The 18,847-nt window shown below is 44.8% G+C and overlaps 1 protein-coding gene across 1 annotated transcript in view; it reads left to right on the forward strand.

Moving 5' to 3' along the window:
• The window catches only part of ccdc178 (coiled-coil domain containing 178), a 587,382-nt gene that overhangs the window by 82,769 nt on the left and 485,766 nt on the right, over positions 1–18,847 (forward strand). The window contains exon 9 of the mRNA XM_078540576.1: positions 15,994–16,136. Within this exon, the coding sequence (XP_078396702.1) occupies positions 15,994–16,136 (143 nt within the window). The remainder of the gene's footprint in view (positions 1–15,993; positions 16,137–18,847) is intronic.

Below are 18,847 nucleotides of genomic sequence, written 5' to 3' on the forward strand. Positions count from 1 at the left end.
TTGAATGACCATTTGCCCCTCTCATAGGAATGCGCAAAGGTCAAAGGGATCCAGATGTAAAGGGGCATTAATTAAAGTGCATATGCCAGAAAGCTCCAAAAACCCCTACACATGGCAGCTGAGAGGTTCAGGCTTTACACGCCTAAACGAATACAGTCATTACACTAGTGCAAGGCTGGGCTCTACTCTAGTCCAAAGGAGGCAGCCTGAAAATGCCCTGCCTGAGGCTCATAGCACCTGGCTGTACTCATCCAGATCCAACCCCCTTTGTGAAAGCACTGTCATGCATGGGGTGTTTTGGGGTGGCGGGGGCCAGCTTCCAGTGATCCTTAAGGCTGTGTGACAGCTGCAAAGGAGGATCTGGGAATGGAATTCCTGGAATGAGGTCAGCCCAAGGGCTTCATAATGACTACCTAGCTTGGCGATGGAAGGTGATATTGCAGGATTATGTTCAATCACATCTCTGTTCAATTTTGCCACAGAGACAAGGAGGAGTGCATAACCTGCTGTCTTTTTCATGTCTCTCATGGAACTAAGGAGAAGAAGGGCCCGTCGCTGTCAGGCAGAGCAAAGGGAAGAGCCTCGCCCTGAGGAACATGGGCTAGTATGGTCCCATGATGACCCAGAAGCTGAGACAGAGATACCAATTCCATGGAGGCGTTTGGTGAGACCTAGGGTGTCTTGCCTCTCATAATTACAGATGAATGAACAACAGTGCTGTAGACGCCTCCTCTTGTCGAGGGATGTGGTTGCTCACATCTGCCATATTCTTTGGGAGGATCTTATGCTGCACGGCCTGGGAGGCCATCCATTGCTAGTGGTTCTAAAGGTGATCGCTGCACTCAACATTTTCACAATTGGCTTGTTCCAGGCCTCCGCTGGAGACCTCTGCAGAATATCACAATCCACCGCTCATAAATGCATCTAAAAGATCACCAACGCACTATTCAGTAAGGCATGCAATTTCGTCCTGGATGAAGCTGCAAGGCTGCCAGAGCAGTGAGATTTGCAGTGATCTCTGGCTTCCCACAGGTGCAGGGTGCCATTGACTACACACGTGTGGCTTTAAGAGCTCCTTGGCAGCAGCTGCTACAACTCATTAATAGAAAATGTTTCCACTATCTCAAAATTCAGCAGATCTGTAACCACCAAAAGCAGATTTTGTAGATCTGTGTGAGATACACTGGGAGCTCACAGGTGCCGCAGATCTTCGAGGGTCCTCAGCTCATCCAGGATGGGCTCATCTGTGACAAAGGCTACCCCCAAAAGATGTAGCTAATGACACCCGTTTGGCAGCCACAAAGTGCTTCAGAGAGGTACGATGTGGCTCATTTTGCGACACATTCCTTGATTGAACAGAGCATTAGCGTGCTGAAGATGCATTTCAGATGTCTGGACCAGTCAGGCAGCGTTCTCCAGTGCTCCCATCATCGTAGTTTGCTGTGCCCTACACAACCTGGTGTTCCAAAGGGGGCATGAGTTGCCAGATAGAGAGATAGAGGAGCTGCATGCCTCCTCTGATGAGGAGGACGTTGAGAGAGATGAGCTCAATGAGGGAGGGAATGTTGAGGCCCCAGGGGAAGAGGCGATAGCATAGAACAGACGCAGCAGATGTACCCGTGAGATCCTTGTAACTACAAGGTTCCAGGACGATGAAGATGAATAGCTCATACAAGCCCTTTTTACCTGTGCCCTCCATATAGACTCAATATTAGCACCTTCTTAACTATCCTCAGCATCTTAATGAAGCACATCAATCACAGAATGTGTTGTCACAACCTTGCGTGATGATGACCTCACCCTTGGAAGACTAGGCAGCTTCTGGAACATATAGCTGTTCTGTTTTGGGATAACAATGCCACTAGCACGCGCTGTGAAGAAATTTGATATGGTACAGTCTCTTCAAGCTTTGCGCCATCATTTCACTGCCTATGGCAATCTTCAAGAGGCAGGAACAGCACTGCAAACATCAGTGCACTCATGGCAGTATGCCTGGCATGTTATAAGGCACCTCAAAGAGGACAAACATCAATCCCTGGTTCTCGCGTGAAAGCCTGAGGACTAATTTGAATCCAGACTGCGACATCTCTCCACAGGCCATTCTTACCATTCCTCATGTAAGAATAATGTTCTAGCCTCACCCTCATACTGAGTCCTGAGCCTGAGATTGTTTTTTAGGAAGCAGTGATCTATCATTCTCAGTCTTGGATGCGAGCCTGCGAATCAGGTCACCTTTGTGTGCACAGAGAGTGATTCAGCAGCACCATCATCTAATCATTGACAAGCACTCATGACCCAGCCATCATATGAAGCTTCTCAAGTTCACATCCAGCATTGCCTTAGGATCTGTGGCCCAGGAAATGTCGACATTATATTTAGGTGTAACTTCGTTGTTAATAAAGAGCAGACATCACATGTAGCGGAGCTTCGCTCTGATCCTATTTGAGGCCTCCACATTTTCATTCCAGCTGTTTCAGATAAACAAGAAAACCTGGCACACTGAGGGCATTGTGATGATCAGATAACCATCTGATTACCCATTAGAGAGTTGGCTCAGGGATTATGTCAAGCCATGCAAGCCAGACCTTCAGATCCAGAGTGGCACACTCCCATTTAATAGTCCGGCATCATGAGCCTAGACACACACCTCTTATCTTGCACAGTCACTGCATCTAGTAGACATTTCAGGAGTCACCGAGTGCTATCTAGGTCCATAGCTCTGCATCATGCAGGTGGGGAATGGGAACTTCTAAAGGGGTACCTAGCTGTACATGCGATCACAACATCACACTGCAGGCTGCCATGAGCACCTTAAGATCCCCGACTATTACTTGAAATGTAACCCACATTCAAGCCTGACAGATGTACATGGAAGCCATTGAAAGATGCACCAAGTTAAATTGATTCCAATGCAGATTGACATTAAAACCTAGAAGGTCTACATTGACTATTCTTCAGTGCAACAGCATCAGGAGAAGAAACCAAACTGCAAAATCTATACTCAGGAGGCCACATGACATGATTCTCTGACACAAGTGTAAGAAATGCATTGCCCAACCACCATGTCACTGCTGTGGAGGGAAAGACAACTCACTGTACTGAGAATGTGCAAGACACCATAGACCTGAGGCACACAATGGGAGACAAGTGAGAAAGTGGAACACCTGTTACACTTATATTACCTCGGAGCATTACATCAGCAAAAAGAGTCATTCATTGGATTAGAATTTCTGATAAGCAAAATATAGTTACAGATGTGCAAAGTATATATGATGAGTGAACGTCCTTGCCACCTTTGTGCTCTTAAATTTTCTTAACCTACCGCTACGTCTGGGTGCAACCCCGACGTCCGCAGCAGAGGTGGAAGCAGCCTGCTGACTGCTATGCCCTGTTGTCTCTGATGACCTTGGTGGGTGTCCTCTGGAGGGCTGAGGCCTGGAGGGCCCCAGCCTGCTTTGGGTCTCCGGCTTAGGGGCAGGTGCACCAACCTCAGCCTGAGCAGCTGCAGTTGCTGGGTTCACAGACAGAGGAGACTTGGAGTGGGTGGACAGTACAGGACAATCCTGGGTGGATTGACCCGGGATACCTGGCTCATGGCCCTCCTCCCTGTGGGTGCCTGAGAGCCCCTCCTTGACTCTTTGAGGAGAAGGGGCTCTGGGAGGGAGATTGAGGTGTCCCATCCCCCTCTCGCATAGCCACTGATGGATCCCACTCATGGCTAGAGTGATGGTGTGCAGGTCTGAGCCCATATCCGGCACAAACTGCTGGACCAAGGTCTTCAAGACTCTTGCCACCCTTCCAATGGTGACCTCGATGGGCTGGCACGCCGGTGCCACGACATCAGACTGAACGTGAACGGACTCCCCAATCCTCCATTCTAATCTGATGCTGGCCTCTGACAGCCCTGCTTGCTGTACTCCTGCCTGTCTTTGAAACTCCAGAATTTGTCTGAGGGCCAATTCCAATTGCTCGTCACTGGACTTGGACTCAGCAGGAGCCTGGCCTCCAGCTGTCCTCCGTGTGTCAGTGACCTTGGCTGGTACTGCCTCCGCCATCTGTGAACCAGATTCTCTGGTGTGCTCACCAGATGGTGATTCTGAGCCTGCTATAAAACGAGTTGTGTGTCTCTGCACTGGTGGAGAGTTCAGGTGAACGCAGTGACGGCTCTTCATCTAGAGGCTCCTCAGGATCTTCATCCAGCGTGGACTGGGGGCTGGGACTGATAGTATGCCTCCTTTTCTTACTGCTGGCTGTAGTAGAGAGAAGAGATAATTAGTGAATGGCTGGATAGTCACCTACATTAAAGAGCACTCAGTTTTGGCGGGTGGGTGAAGACTACTGGTTGGACACTCATTGGCCTTTTGGAGACACCAATCTTGCTTTCAGCACAGGAACGGTCTCTGTCCTCGCCAGCCAGCTCTATTGCCTGCTCATCAAAGGTGGTGAGGCCTGAGCTCCAGAATTCCCCCTCCGGTCTAGGATCTCTCCCTATTGTTGTGGGTGATCTTTTCCTGCATAAAGATAGATATACAGACTTTGAGTAGGATGGATGCCAAAGCAGATAATAAGCACGCCTGCCTTTTTGTGTGTTGAGTGGACCTATGTAAAGGCTGAAGACACAACTTGTGCCGGATGTGATGAGATGAAGATGTAAAAGTGTGAGAGATCAGTGGTGATGTCCCTTGTGCTGATAGTGTGTGAGATCCCTGTGAACTTTAAGCCTGCAAATGCCTGATGGCCTTGTGAGAGTGTGAGTTGAGATTGAGGAGAAGGTTGACTTACCCTGGTGTAGTGGATGAGATCATTCATCCTTTTTCTGCACTGGATTGCAGTCCTCTTCTGAGGAGCGTTGGTGCTCACAGCCCTGGCAACCTCCTCCCAAGCCTTGATGGTGAGGATGGTGGACACCCGGCTCCCATCACAGGGGTAAAGAATTCCCTGCTGGTCCTTGTTGCATGGAGGAGTGCCACCAGTGCCTTGTTGCTGAACTTGGGCAACTGCATTTGTCTATTCTCGGAGCCATCATTCACTATGGCAAGCCGTGGGCTGCAGTGAGTGACTGTGTGCGTGGGTGCTGTTTAAATATGGCACTCAGAAATACGAGCTGATGAGGTAAAGGTGGGGCGGATGAATCCCAGCCTGCCCCACCACAAGATATGATGTGCTCCTCATTCATGCATACACATTGAGGTGAAAAGTGGACGATCTGGTCCAGAAACCTGCCACATCGACCAGCGGAACCATGCCAACTTTCCCGCCCGCCGCTGCACTTAGTCTCTGGAATGGAAAATTCCACCCAAAGTTAGGCTTGACAGGCTTTCATCAGATTAAGGGTGATTGGAGAAACGGGGATGAGGATGAATGGATAAAGAAAGGACTTTATTACTTTTCTATGTTGGACCTTGTTAGGTCCCATACAAAGAATTATATGACACATTAACAAGTTTACAGTTAATGAAACAAAAACAAAAATTGCTGGAAAATCTCAGCAGGTCTGACAGCATCTGTGGAGAGAAAAACAGAGTTAACATTTCGAGTCCAAATAGGTGTGGCAATAGGTACCCGCATGGGCCCCAGCTATGCCTGTCTCTTTATGGGGTATGCAGAACATTCCTTGTTCCAGTCCTCCTCAGGCCCCCTCTCACAATTCTTTTTCCGGTACATTGATGACATTCCTTCTTCCTTAACAGAGGTTTCCCACCCACGGTGGTTGACAGGGCCCTCAACCGTGTCTGACCCATCTACCGTGCCCCTGCCCTCACACCTTCCTCTCCCTCCCAGAACCATGGTAGGGTCACCTTCCCATGCAATCACAGAAGGTGCAACACTTGCCCCTTTACTTCCCCCCTCCTCACCGTCCAAGGGCCCAAACACTCCATTCAAGTGAAGAAGCGCTTCACTTTCACTTCCCTCAATTTGGTCTACTGCATTTGCTGCTCCCAATGCAGTCTCCTCTACATTGGAGAGACCAAACGCAGACTGGGTGACTGCTTTGCGAAACACCTTCGGTCTGTCCGCAAGCATGACCCAGCCCTTCCTGTTGCTTGCCATTTCAACACACCACCCTGCTCTCATGCCCACATGTCCATCCTTGGACTGCTGCAACGTTCCAGTGAAGCTCAATGCAAACTGGAGAAACAGCACCTCATCTTCCGATTAGGCGCTTTACAGCCTTATATATAGAGGTTACAATGAGATGGGAAAAGGAAGCTTAGGACAAATATAAGGTTCACATAATACAGTAAAGAACTAAGCTGAATATAGAAAGTATCAAGGAGATCTAAAAAAGGGAATAGAAGGGGCAAGTAGAGAGAATATGAAAATAGATTAATGACGAACATGACGAACATGAAAGGGAATCTAAACGGCTTTTATAACCATATAACTTGTAGAAAAGTAGTCAAAGGAGGGGACAAGAAAGGAGATGATCTTATGGAAGTAGAGTGCATGGCTGACGTATTAAATGAGTACTTTGCATCTGTCTTCACTAATGAAAAGGATGCTGCCAATGTAGTAGTAAATGAGGAAGTAGTAACAATATTGGGTAGGATAAAAGTAGAGAAATTAGTTACTTAAAAGATTGACAGTCGCCAAACTAGAAACAGCAACCAGTCCAGATGGGATGCATCATAGGTCGCTGGGGGAAATAAGGATGGAAATTGCAGAGGCTCTCGCCAGAATCTTCTGATCTTGACATGAATTAATTTCAGAGCACTGGAGGATTGCAGATTTAGACCCCCATTTAAAAAAAGGGAGCAGGAGAAACCTGACAAGCCATTCTGTCTAATGTCAGTGTTGGGGAAAGGTTTTAATCTGGAACAAAATTAGTTGGCATTTTGAAAAGTATAGTCTAATAAATGATAGTCAGCATGGATATGTTAAAGGCTTCAAATTCTGGACCTCAAGACCACAGGTAGAATTTTATCGGTCCTGGGGTAACAGGCTGGGAGGCGGAGAAGGCAGGAAGATAGCGGGGAGCTGTGTTAGAAGTTTCCAGTGGCAGGATCTGCTGTAGCTCAGCTGCCCAGTGAAAAGAAGTGGGCAGGCAATTTAAATAATGAAAGGCCCAACTCATGACAATTCTCCTAGGTCACTGGCATTTTGCCAGTGGTGAATCGGCCTGCGCCACAAGGGGAGGCCTCCAGCTGCATGGGACTGGCCTCCCTGCACTACGGAGGGCTGGTGTTATAAGCTCTGTGGCCCAAATAGGGCGTCACTAGCAGCAAAGGCTGCCTTTGCAGCCCCATCTCTGCTGCTGGAGAGATTGTCTCTCAATTCACTAGAGCATATCAGGGCCTATCTGCTTGGCCCATCATAAAAATAAACGTTATGCTTACTCCTCCAAGGGCACCTCCATTTTGAAGCTCCTTCACGCTCTCCTAACTGCGTTAGCAGCGGTCACTTCCATCAATGCCACTGCCAAGGCTCCAGAGCTGCCTCTGAATGGGCTGGCAGCTTGGAAGGTCCGCTGGTGTCCAATTAATTGTTAATTAATTAAGTGTTAATTGGCCACCTTCCCTGCCTGCCTGCTTTTATTTGCCTTCTGCTGGTAGTATTGTGGGTGAGGTCCTGCAGTCTTGCCTCGAATCCATGTGAGTCTCCAATCCAGAAACAACACTGACGACGGGACCATTTTGGAAAAGTCTCACTCCATATTTCTGTGTGGAAACCTTCATTCATGTCCTTTTTATCTCTGGACTTGACTATTCCAATGTATTCCTCACCGTAAACTTGAGGCCATCCAAAACTCTGCGGCCGCGTTCTAATTAGTGCAAAGTCCCATTTACCCATCATATCTATGTTCGCAGACCTACATTGGCTCTCCCAGTTAGGTAATGCCTTGATTCTAAAATTCTCATCCTTATTTTCAAATCCCCCCATGGCTTCACTCCTCCCTATCTTCATAATCTCCTCCAGCCTCACAATCCTCAAACATATCTTTGCTCATATAATTCTGAAAGTAATTGCTCCACAGCTGATAAACCAGCATTTCCCAAACTGTTTTCCATTTTAACAATTGAAAATTAATGTGACCCCAGACACCAACAAAACCAAAACAGCAATAAAACAGCATAGTAATATTCCGTGTATAATTATCAAAGCATGTGTATTATAGATCAACATATAATGCATCATATAAAAATAAAAATAAGTTTTTCTAAAGTATTTTGCAAAATTGTTATTTTTTTGTGTACTCTCCCATCCAGCTCATGGACCTTGGCGAGGAAGCAGCAGATAGTATCGACATTTTCATTTGCATTTATCATTACTGATCTATAGCAACATCACACCAAGCTTCCCTAAAAGCCAGCTCGACATCATTGATTTTAATGTGAGATGAGCCAAGTAAACTTTTAATTGTCTACTGAGAATTTCAAATGACACAGAATAATATTCATTGTCCCAGAAGCTGCGGTTTCACTGGATTTTGCTGCACACAATGCAGTTTTAAAATAAAATGGATTTACTTCACAAGAGAAGTAACTTACCTGAATGTGGAGATGTGCTCCTCCCAACCCGGAGCCAGGCTTTCTGAGGAAAGTGGATTGCTTCTGAACAGACAAGGAACATAACATACAACAGTTACTGGCTGCTGAGGTTCCAGCCAAGCTATCCATATTCCCAGTGACAGAAGACTCAGGGAAGACAGTACCCCCTGCCACACACACACACACACATTCATTTTAATCAGCGCCTCTCTGCCCACATACACACTGTAATCGATCACCTTATCCCACACATTGTAGTTAGCCCCTCCCCCACCACACATATACACTGTAATCAACCTCTTTGTCCACTGCACATACACACACATTCTAATCAACCCCTTCCCTCCACCATGCACATATAGTAATCAGGTCCCCCTTCACACACGCACACACACACATATACACTGTAATTAGCCTCCCCAGCCCTAAAACAACCGGGGGTGGCCAGGAGAGAGGTCTGGTAGCTCTGCTAGCCCCAGTCAAAGATCAAGCAACATTTTTAAATGGTCTTGAGAAGACCAAAAAGGATCCTGGGGACCAGGTTGCCAGTGCCAAGATTGGATCCACTAGAAAGATTTAATGGAAGAGGAATGAAGCATGGGAGCAGAAAATCAATGAGTCACACATCAAACTTGTTGTTCATCTTGTTGTTAACACCAGATGGGTCTTTCCTCACTGACTTAGAGAGAGACGAGCAGGGCAAGGGCAGGGCCAGATGACACCTGGGCCTCGATGCCATTGAGGGGCGCAGTCACGGAGGAGGAAGAGTTCGCGGCCCCATTGGCTGCTTCTGAAACCCCAATTCTCCCAGTTTGGGAACTGCAAGCCTAGGCCTTGAGATCTGGAATTTTGATCTTAAACCTTTCTTCCTCTCTAATTTCTTTTCTCCTTTTAGCCACTCCTTAAAATTACCTCTTTGACAAATCTTTTGACCATCTGATAATCTTCTTATGTGGTCTGGCATCAAGCGTTGCTTTATGACACTCTCAGGTGCTGGAAAGTGGGATTTTTGGCCTGCGCAGACATGATGGGCTGAATGGCCTCTTTCTGCACCATAACCTTTCTATGATTCTGTGGATCTATGGTGAAGTGCCTTAGGACATTTATTATGTTAAACGTGCTGTACAAGTTGTTGTTTCTTCACTCCGTGCTTCTGGGTCTTGTCCTCTTTTCACTTACTACAAAGATATATATTAACATCCAATTCAGAACACAAATCAAACTTTTCAAATATTTGCAGTGTGAGCATTAACAAAAAAAAACATGACTCATGCTTATGTAAGCCTTTAGTGCTCGTCTTGTGCACCCAATTTCCTATCCCCATGTTCCTATAAAGTAATTCCTCAGCGGCTACAGTTCAAGAGGTGGAAGACTGCTCAGCTTCCATTAAGAAAATAATCAGTTGGCTGTGGAGGATGACCTTGGCCAGATCTGTGCCTTTTGAGCCCAGCTACAGACTCGGCTGAGCCTGTCTGGCCTGGCTGGCTGTGTGGCACTATAAAAGGCACTGGCTGAGAGGCTGGCATGGAGTAGGCTGTTGTATGTTTGTTGTGACTGACTAAGGAATGACTGCAGAGAGAAATAGGTATGTCTGAACAATAAACTGGTTTATTGTATGAACATAACTATTTGTTATCGGAAAAAGTCACATTGTCAAAGTTTTTCATTGTGTACTCATCAGGACAATTTGCAAGAATACCAAATTGTAAAGGGAACAACAATTTATACTGCATGAGAAGAGAGTGCTGATTTGTTGGCAAGTGACTATGATCGGTAGAGATGCTGCCATGGAGAATGCACCAGTTAACTGATAACTGGCAGTTAACTGTCAAGCTTTGTTTAAATTCAAACCAGGCAGGCTGACTCTGATTGGTCAAGGTATTACCCTGGGGAATGAACCAAGGAATGGCTGTCACCTATTTTGTTTAGTTGAAAAAGGCTCAATGCGTGTGTGTGTTCTTTCTGTCTCCAAAGGTCAGGGCCCTGTATATTAATGTATGTAGCTTCTAGCATGTGTAAGTGAGCCACACTGCAAGTCTGACTGATAATCTTAAATTGGTTGTCAGTGTGGTTCTTAAAACTCAGGATTGTTTAGCAAATGTTGTCCAGTCGAGGAATCACATCTAATGTTGGACACTATGTTTTGAGTTTTGCAAGCATGGGCTGATTGGGTACGGTCAGTACTTTGTCTGTTGAGAACAGCCGAAGGGAAATGCTGTTTGATACAATCTGCCAGTCTTTGGAGTACACCTAGCATTACATCAGCACTGAAATTCATATACCACGTTACTCATTTGTGTGATAGACAGAACGTCTTTTTGGCTTGAAGGCAGCATCCTTAGTGGCAAATATCACCCCTGTTGCTATTGCGTAATATCAGCGGCTAGCTTCATCTGTTGCTCAAATTGTTGAGATACCTTACCCTTCCAGGGTAACCTGAGGTAGACTGGGTACTCTTCAGGACAGAAAGTAGCGGCCTTAGGTCCACTCATGTGTTTGTGCGATATACAGTGAGCAATTATATCTGGTCAGGGTAGCTATTATCTTGCAGGATGGCTTTTATGTGCCCTATTTCAGCATCAAGCTTACATGGTGAGCAAATGGCTCGGGCCCTATTTACGAGGTTGCTATTAAGGCCAATCTTGTAGCGTGGAGCTGTAGGAATCCCAACACATATATTGACCAGTGAAGGTAGGCTTACGATAGACTATCTATTAACAGATATACAACTAGACTATACAACTAGACTACAACAAGATAGACTAATTTTTTTACAGATGTACAAGACTGCAGGTGTTACTCAGTCTAAGCCTTGAGCTTTCTCCTTTTTCATGTCTTAGTCATGTGACTCTTGCATCATCATGTGGGTGGTATTTTTTCTCAGCCCTGAACACCCTAATACTAAATCTTCTCCAAGCCTTTGTCCAAATTTATTTTACATTTATATTTACATACTACCCCTTCTCCCCCCCAAGTCTTTGACTTCATAGGTTTAATTGGTTTCCCTCTCCTTGCCTTTGATATGTTCCCTATTCTTGTCTGTTGAGTTGACTCTGGTTCCTTTTGACAGTTTTGTCCACCTTTCTTTACTTCAGGAGTGATGACTCCTTATAGTCTCTTGTTCGTGAAGCCTTGGGTAATCCTCTGGAAACAGTTGTGTAGGCAGGATAGGAAGCTGTGAGGATGGCACTTGATCAAGACCTTGCTTTCCCTCAAACTCCAGTAACCTTGGCGTAGCAGTAAGGTCGATTTATTCCAATGTGGAAGAGGTGGACATTGTCTGGTTTGGTTCTGCCTCTAGTTCCGGACTTGTTTGACTGCTTGCATCCTGGACCACCACTTTTGATGGATGGATAGGTGTCGATGCACTTACAAAGAAGTCACGAATGTTTGATGAATATGGTATTTAAGCAGTGCATCCTGTCGCTTGAGTTTCATCTTCCACTTGCTCATCAGACTTACAGAGTGATGAGGATCAGAGTCATACTCAGGTACTCATTGCCACAATTGGTTCGTTACTGTTTCAGTAGGATCATTACTGCTTCAGTAGGAACAAGTTTATACTCCATCCTCCTATCCACCTTCTTGGAAAAGGGCTGGATTGGCGACCTCAGTAAAGAGTGTTGAAAAATCAGTGCTGAAGTCCCAATCTAGATCGTCATTGTATGTGGATGGTTTGAGGAGCTCTGATTTGGTCACATTGATGACTGTCTGTCCATTGACATCCTCCACTGTATTGATGAGGCTGAGATTGACACAGGCATTTTGGCTCATAGGAGAGAATTCATCATTGCGAATAATATATAATGTTTCCAGTATTGGTTTGGTCTTGTATTGGAGTGCAACATGCCTATGACTCATTGTTTAATCCCTCCTGGACCTTATAACTGGGTTTCAGTTGTCTCCAGCCATTGTATTTCTAGCCACGGTTCTTTGTCGGAGAAGACTGTTACACTTGCTCCTATATCCAATTTGAAATTAGTGATGTGCCCATTGACACAAATGTCCGCATTCCAGAATCTTGGATCTAAAATCTCACGTAGGAAACATTGTTGTTCCTCTTGTTGAGATTCCTCAATTTTGTAAATGGCCTTGTGTGCGAAAAATATTTTGTCATCTGTAGGTTTTTGTTGTGCACATCTTTCCAAAGTTCCAGACGTTTTGAAATGAAAGCATTCTGCAGTGCTTGCAGGACACTGTTCATGCCTGTGGGGTTTTTTGGCGCCACAGCGCTGGCATGGTTTAATGACATCTTGAGCTTTTGTTCCATAAGTTGTCTTTTTCCCTGGAGTGCCTTTGTTATGTTTAATAAGTTGGACCATCTTTCTGGGTTTTCTGAACCATGGTTTCTCCTTTCTCCTTAGTATGACTCTATTTTGTTGACCCACCTCTGATTGTCTGACTAACTGTATCACCTTCTCGAAAGTTAAGTCTTCTTTGGATTGCACTAGGTCAGATAGGGTGTCATCGGTAACCCAGACTATGATGCAGTCTCATATAATCTCAGTTTTAAAATCACCATTTTTGCAACCTTCAGACAATCGATACAGGTCATTGATAAAGGTATCGACGGGTTCACCAGGTTTTTGGACCCTTTTGTTAAAGCTGGCTCATTCTAATATTTTGTTACTCTGTAAATTAAAATAATTATCAAAGGCTTTAACAACCTCGTCTAATTTGCTTGATGTTTCATTAATGCCTTGTCTTGCTATCACACCATCAGCAATTGCTCCAATAGTTCAACCTCTGACTTATTGTTCAATCTTTATGCTATTCTGAATCTTAAAAATCTCTTTCTTTATAGTGCCTAATTCTGTGTCTAATCTGGCCCTTCCATATGCCAAATCAGTCAGGCAAGGTGAATTTGGAATCCATAGCTGTTTCAAGCTCTTAAGTGGTTTGCCTCGATTTTTTAAACATTGTTGCAGTAATGGTGTTTTCCCGCACTGATCAGCTTTTCCCTGATACCTGCTCGGTGTGGAGACACATACACATGCACACTTCCCACCCTCCTCCTCTTCCTCCCCAAAATCTACCCACACACCAGGCTGGGTGAGGAGGAAAACCCAGGCTAAAGACAACCTGTTTCTGACCCCTACTTCAGTATGAATTCCGAAGGGTCGTGAGGACTCGAAACGTTAACTGATTTCTTCTCCACCGATGCTGCCAGACCTGCTGAGTTTTTCCAGGTAATTCTGTTTTTGTTTTGGATTTCCAGCATCCGCAGTAGCTTTTAGCTTTTTGTTTTTATCAGAATGTGAACCACCAGTGGCAAACACAAGGTCAGTGTTAGTTAATCCCAACTCTTTAGCTCAGCCTTGGCCCCCTCCCCCTTCCCTGGTGATCAGGACTTGAGGCCTCGTCTGCCTCTCTAGCTCTTAAAAGGCAAAAGTGGTTTTATTAATTAACTCTGCTCCTTGGCACTTTTTTAATGGTCATTTTTATTAATTACTCATTTTTAAAATTATCAATTTATTGCTTTGACATTATTGTTTATGTTTACTTCATATAATGTTGTGCCAAACTAGATCACAGGTAGCTGCTGCTGGGTTTCTTGCTGAAGTGGAATGAGAGGCTCACAAGAGTCTGATTGCCTTGTGGAGGGCTGGAAAAAAGGGGATATTTTTGTTCGAATAAAACCAAGAATATTGGAAATGCTCAGCATGTCTGGCGGTATCTGTGCAGAGGTCAGTGACCCTTTATCAGAACTTGTGCAGATCGTGGACCTGAAGTGTTGACTCTCTCTCCACAGATGCTGCCTGGCCTGCTATGCATTTCCAGCATTTTCTGTTTGCATTTCAGATTTCCAGCATCTGTAGTACTTTGCTCTCCTATCATATACTTCACGCTGGGTATTTGTAAATGTTGTTAGTTTCAATTTCAAAAGAGAAAATATCTCTCACTCAATTCAAAATGCAAATTTTCTGTTAACAAAGTCCACATGTGTGGATAAAAATAGCACAGTATTGCAGGTGAATTGGCTGGTGCGAATTTACTGGAAGGTTTTGCTATTTTTACACTTGGAAGTGAAGCCAGGAGTCATACGCTAACAGAATATGTCATTGTTAGTTCAAGTTATTCATATTTGTACATCGGGTGGTTGCGGTGCTTGAGGTTCAAGTCTTTTGGGTGTTGCTGTCTGGATATTGCAGAGGGTCGAGTTGAAAGAAATGGAGCTGGTTGCATAATATGGATGACCAAGTTGTAATAGTCTGACAAAACAGTGGTTGTAAAGTATATTATATTGAAACCTGAGCTTTCAATGGGCTTCATAAATAGATGCATAGAGTACAAAAGTCAAGAAATTTTGCTAAACCAATATAAAACAGTTTAACCCAACTGTGACTATAGTTCCCAATTCTGGGCACTGGGCACCAGAAGGATGTGAAGGGGAGGGTTAAGGGGGTTACAGTGGGATAAGGGGTCCAGAAACAAGAGAAACACCTGAGTCAATGATTTCGCTCCCTGGCCCTGAAGAGCTCCCATAACACTATTTCGAAGAAGAGTAGAAGAGTTATTCATGGTGTCCTGGCCAATATTTATCTCTCAATCAACAACACAAAAACAGTTCATCTACTCATTATCACATTGCTGTTTGTGAGAGCTTCCTGTACATAAATTGGCTTCTGGGTTTCCTACATTATGAAAGTGACAACACTTTAAAAGCACTTCTTTAGCTGTAAGGTGCTTTGAAACATCTTGAGGTTATGAAAGGTGCTGTATATTCAAATCTTTATCTTTTTTAGTAAAAGGAAGGGATGTGTTAGTGAAAATCTTGTGAGGTGTTTGGAGATTGTTGTTATGATGGAATACCTGATAGTGTGCTTTTTTATTTGTTCTTTCATGGATGGAAAAACCAAAAAGCACACTTTCAGGTATTCCATCATAACAACGTTCTCCAAACATCTCACAAGATTTTCACTAACATCCGTAATTGCCGTTGAGCAGGTGGTGGTGAACTCCCTCTTGAACCAGTACAGCCCATCTGCTCTAGGCACACCTACTGTCAGGAAGAGAGTTTCAAGATTTTGATCCAGCAGTAGGAAAGGAATGGCAATATATTTCCAAGTCAGGATGGTGTGTGGCTTGGTGGGGAACTTGCAGGTGATGATATTCCCATGCATCTGCTGCCCTTGTCCTTCCAGGTGGCAGAAATCACGGGTTTGGAAGGTGCTGTTGAGGGAGGCTTGGTGAGTTGCTGCAGTGCAATGTAGATAGTACACAATGCTGACACTGTGTGTCAGTGGTGGAGTGAGTGAATATTTAAGGTGGTGCATGGAGTGCCAATCAAGCGGACTGCTTTCTCCTGGATGGTGTTAAGCTTCATGAGTGTAGTTGGAGCCGCACTCATCCAGATAAGTGGAGAGCATTCTGTACCCAATGGAATCAATGCAATTTCTTATTTGTAGATACAGATTTGATTTTCTTCAAAATGTAAGAAGTTTATGTTTGCTATAAATAATCTAAAGTTTATTATACAGAAACTGTTTTTCACTCCTTTTAGATGAATGAAATCTTTAAGAAGGCTGATTGGGACCTTAATGAAGCAAATAAGGACCTTGTTGGTAAAAATACTCAAGCACATTTGCGACAAAAAGCAATGCGTGAGGAACTTGCCTCAATAGAGAGTAAAACAGCGGACCTCCAGTAAGAATATTTTGATAATCTTTAAGTGAACAATTTAAAGATATTTATCTTGAAATTCCAAAAAACTGTTGCAGCAGTATTTACTTTTTATTCAGTTCCCATTCCCAAAAGGTAGAATTTTTGTTCAAGCTCAAAGGATTTTATTCATTTATAAAAAAAATCTCCTTCAGGTAACAATTGCCCAACTAAATTAGTACGTTCAAGTCAGAATGGTGCCCGATTTTTCAGCACTAGGAGTGCCATTTTGCCTCCAAAATGGTGTCTGTAGCACATTTGCATAGTACTGTTGCAAGCCATGCTGCATGCCTATTTGGTGAGAACATATGTGTAGGGAGCATTTGCTGGAGGAAGTAAAAACTTTGCATGCAGAGAGGGAAAATTATGATGCTGATTTAATGCCAGTGCTGCAATTTTCAATCTCTAGCTAATTCCCTCTCTTAACCTTAGCAGAAAGGAGCCCCCCACCCTCCCCTCAAACACTGCCCCCCCCCCCCCCCCCCCCCCCCATCTACCTGCACTATTTTACAGAATCATTAAATCATTAAATACTTTCAGGCTGATTGCAACAACCACTAGGGATCAGTGACTGTAGGTGTAGTTGGTGGTTTATGGAATTTTTTAAAGCTTCTGAAGTCTGCTCCTGGCCTGGGTATTCACTCCTGGGTCAGGTAGTAGGAATCAGGAAATTTACCAGCTCACCGCACCCACTTTGGGAAGAAATGCCCTGAATGACATGATATTCGTTCCGGGGTGGGGGAGAGGATGGATGCGGGGTGGAGATGGCCCACCACCCCAGATGCAGGAGGCAGCTGCAGAGGTTGCTGTGTGCCGAGGCAGGCTGGTTAAAAGACCTGTCTTGATTCTCTGGGACTTTGTCTCAGTTGTTTTCTTAAATGTTCAGCCCTCTAGCCCTGACCCCCACATACACTTCACCTCCCCACCCACTCCCCATGATCCATCTATGCTAACCCATGCCCCCACCCATCCCCAATGTCCCTCATTCCCTTCGTGCCAACCCATGCCCCTCTACCAAGCCCAATGGTCCCTTATAGCCCCTATGTGAACTTAGGGACAACTCATGCCAACCCATGTTCCTCATCAACCCCCATAGTCCCTTATAGTCCTTATGCCAACCTAGTACTCACTCATGACCCCCACCCATCACCCTTTGCCCTTACATCCTCCATGCCAATGCACCCAGTATCCGCCAGGCCCCTGGAGCCATGCTGAGATGAAATAAAAATAAAATTCTAATTATCTATTCCAAACTTCACTATATGTAAAAAAAAGTCCCATTCATGAAAGCCCCTTCAGCATAGTTAATTACCCTCAAGGACAATTCCTGATAAAAAAAACAAACATTTGTATTCAAAACCCCACATCAAACACAGCCAATCCTTTTATAATCCCTAAACTGTCAATAAAACTGTGAACTTTCAACCCTCCCCCCCATCCCAGCTTGTAGAAAGCAGCCAAGTGTTATTAATGCTATAATGACAGTACTTAGGGTTATGTCAACAAACAGGAATTGAAACTGCTAGAACAGATTTTTTTTCAACTTTCCCACACATAGGCTGGCAGTATTTTTTAATTTTTAAATGGCTGGCCATTTAAGTAACTTGAAGGCTTTGAGATTTCACAGACATAGGCAGGCAGTTTTTTTTCTATTTTTAAAGCGCTGGTTATTTAAATAACTTTACAGCTGACAGTTCCACAGACTTTATTCACCCTTCAAGAGCATTTACGATTTCTCTAAACTTGTGACTCCCACACTGCAGAATAAGGCCCTTGCTCCAGCGAAAATTAGGTCTGTTTGAACTCAGCACTGAGTACAAATGGCCCAGCTGAGTTTGGGATTCCCACATGTTGGAGCCACGTCCTAACCCTGTTCCATGCCTTCCCCAGCGAAAATAGGATCTGTCGAATTTGGGCGGCACTTCTGAATATGCGTCCTGTCTGGAATTTTGGAAGGTCCTTGGAGTCTCTGCAACTCCATGAAAATCCAGGCCTTTGTCTTGACTGAGGCTCCGTATTCTAAGAGAGCTGAATATATTTCATTCTCTCTTGCCATAGTGAAGCAGGTATAGTGAGCACACAGCTTTGTAAGGATTGCAGGCTCTCCTATGCTTCAGGGTATCATTGACTGTACACTTGTCCCTTTGCGGGTGCCACATGTCAACTCTGTGATGTACTGAAGTTGAAAGGGATTCCTGCACATTCAGCTGGCGTGTGAGTATATGCATGTGTATCATGCAGGCTCGTGTCCCATATCTTGTTATCAGTTATGATGCCTTCAGTGTGCGGAAGCCTGCTGCGCCATCTGCTTTTGAGCCATTCTGACAAACCAATGGGTGACTACAGGGCGAGAAGAGCCATCCTGAAAGCCACGTTACTATCTGAAATGTGATAGAACAGACCATTGGGTACTTGAAGGATGCTTCGACTACCTGGACTGTTCAGGAGGAGCCCTGCAGTACTCGACACAGTGTGTATCAAGACTCATGGTGGTCTGTTACATGCTGCATAACCTCGCCATCATCAGGGAACAGCCCTTGAAACAGCTATACTGCGACCAGCTGAGGAGGAAGAGAAAGAGGCGAAGCAAGAGATATAGAGGAAGCAACCAACATAGCCCATTTCTGGCCAGGCTGTGTGTGATTGACTCTTCCAACTACAATATCAGTAAATGCAAGTCCAATTCTTCATTCACC

Source organism: Cetorhinus maximus, chromosome 4 (assembly GCF_964194155.1).
Source record: "Cetorhinus maximus chromosome 4, sCetMax3.hap1.1, whole genome shotgun sequence".
NCBI lineage: Eukaryota > Metazoa > Chordata > Chondrichthyes > Lamniformes > Cetorhinidae > Cetorhinus > Cetorhinus maximus.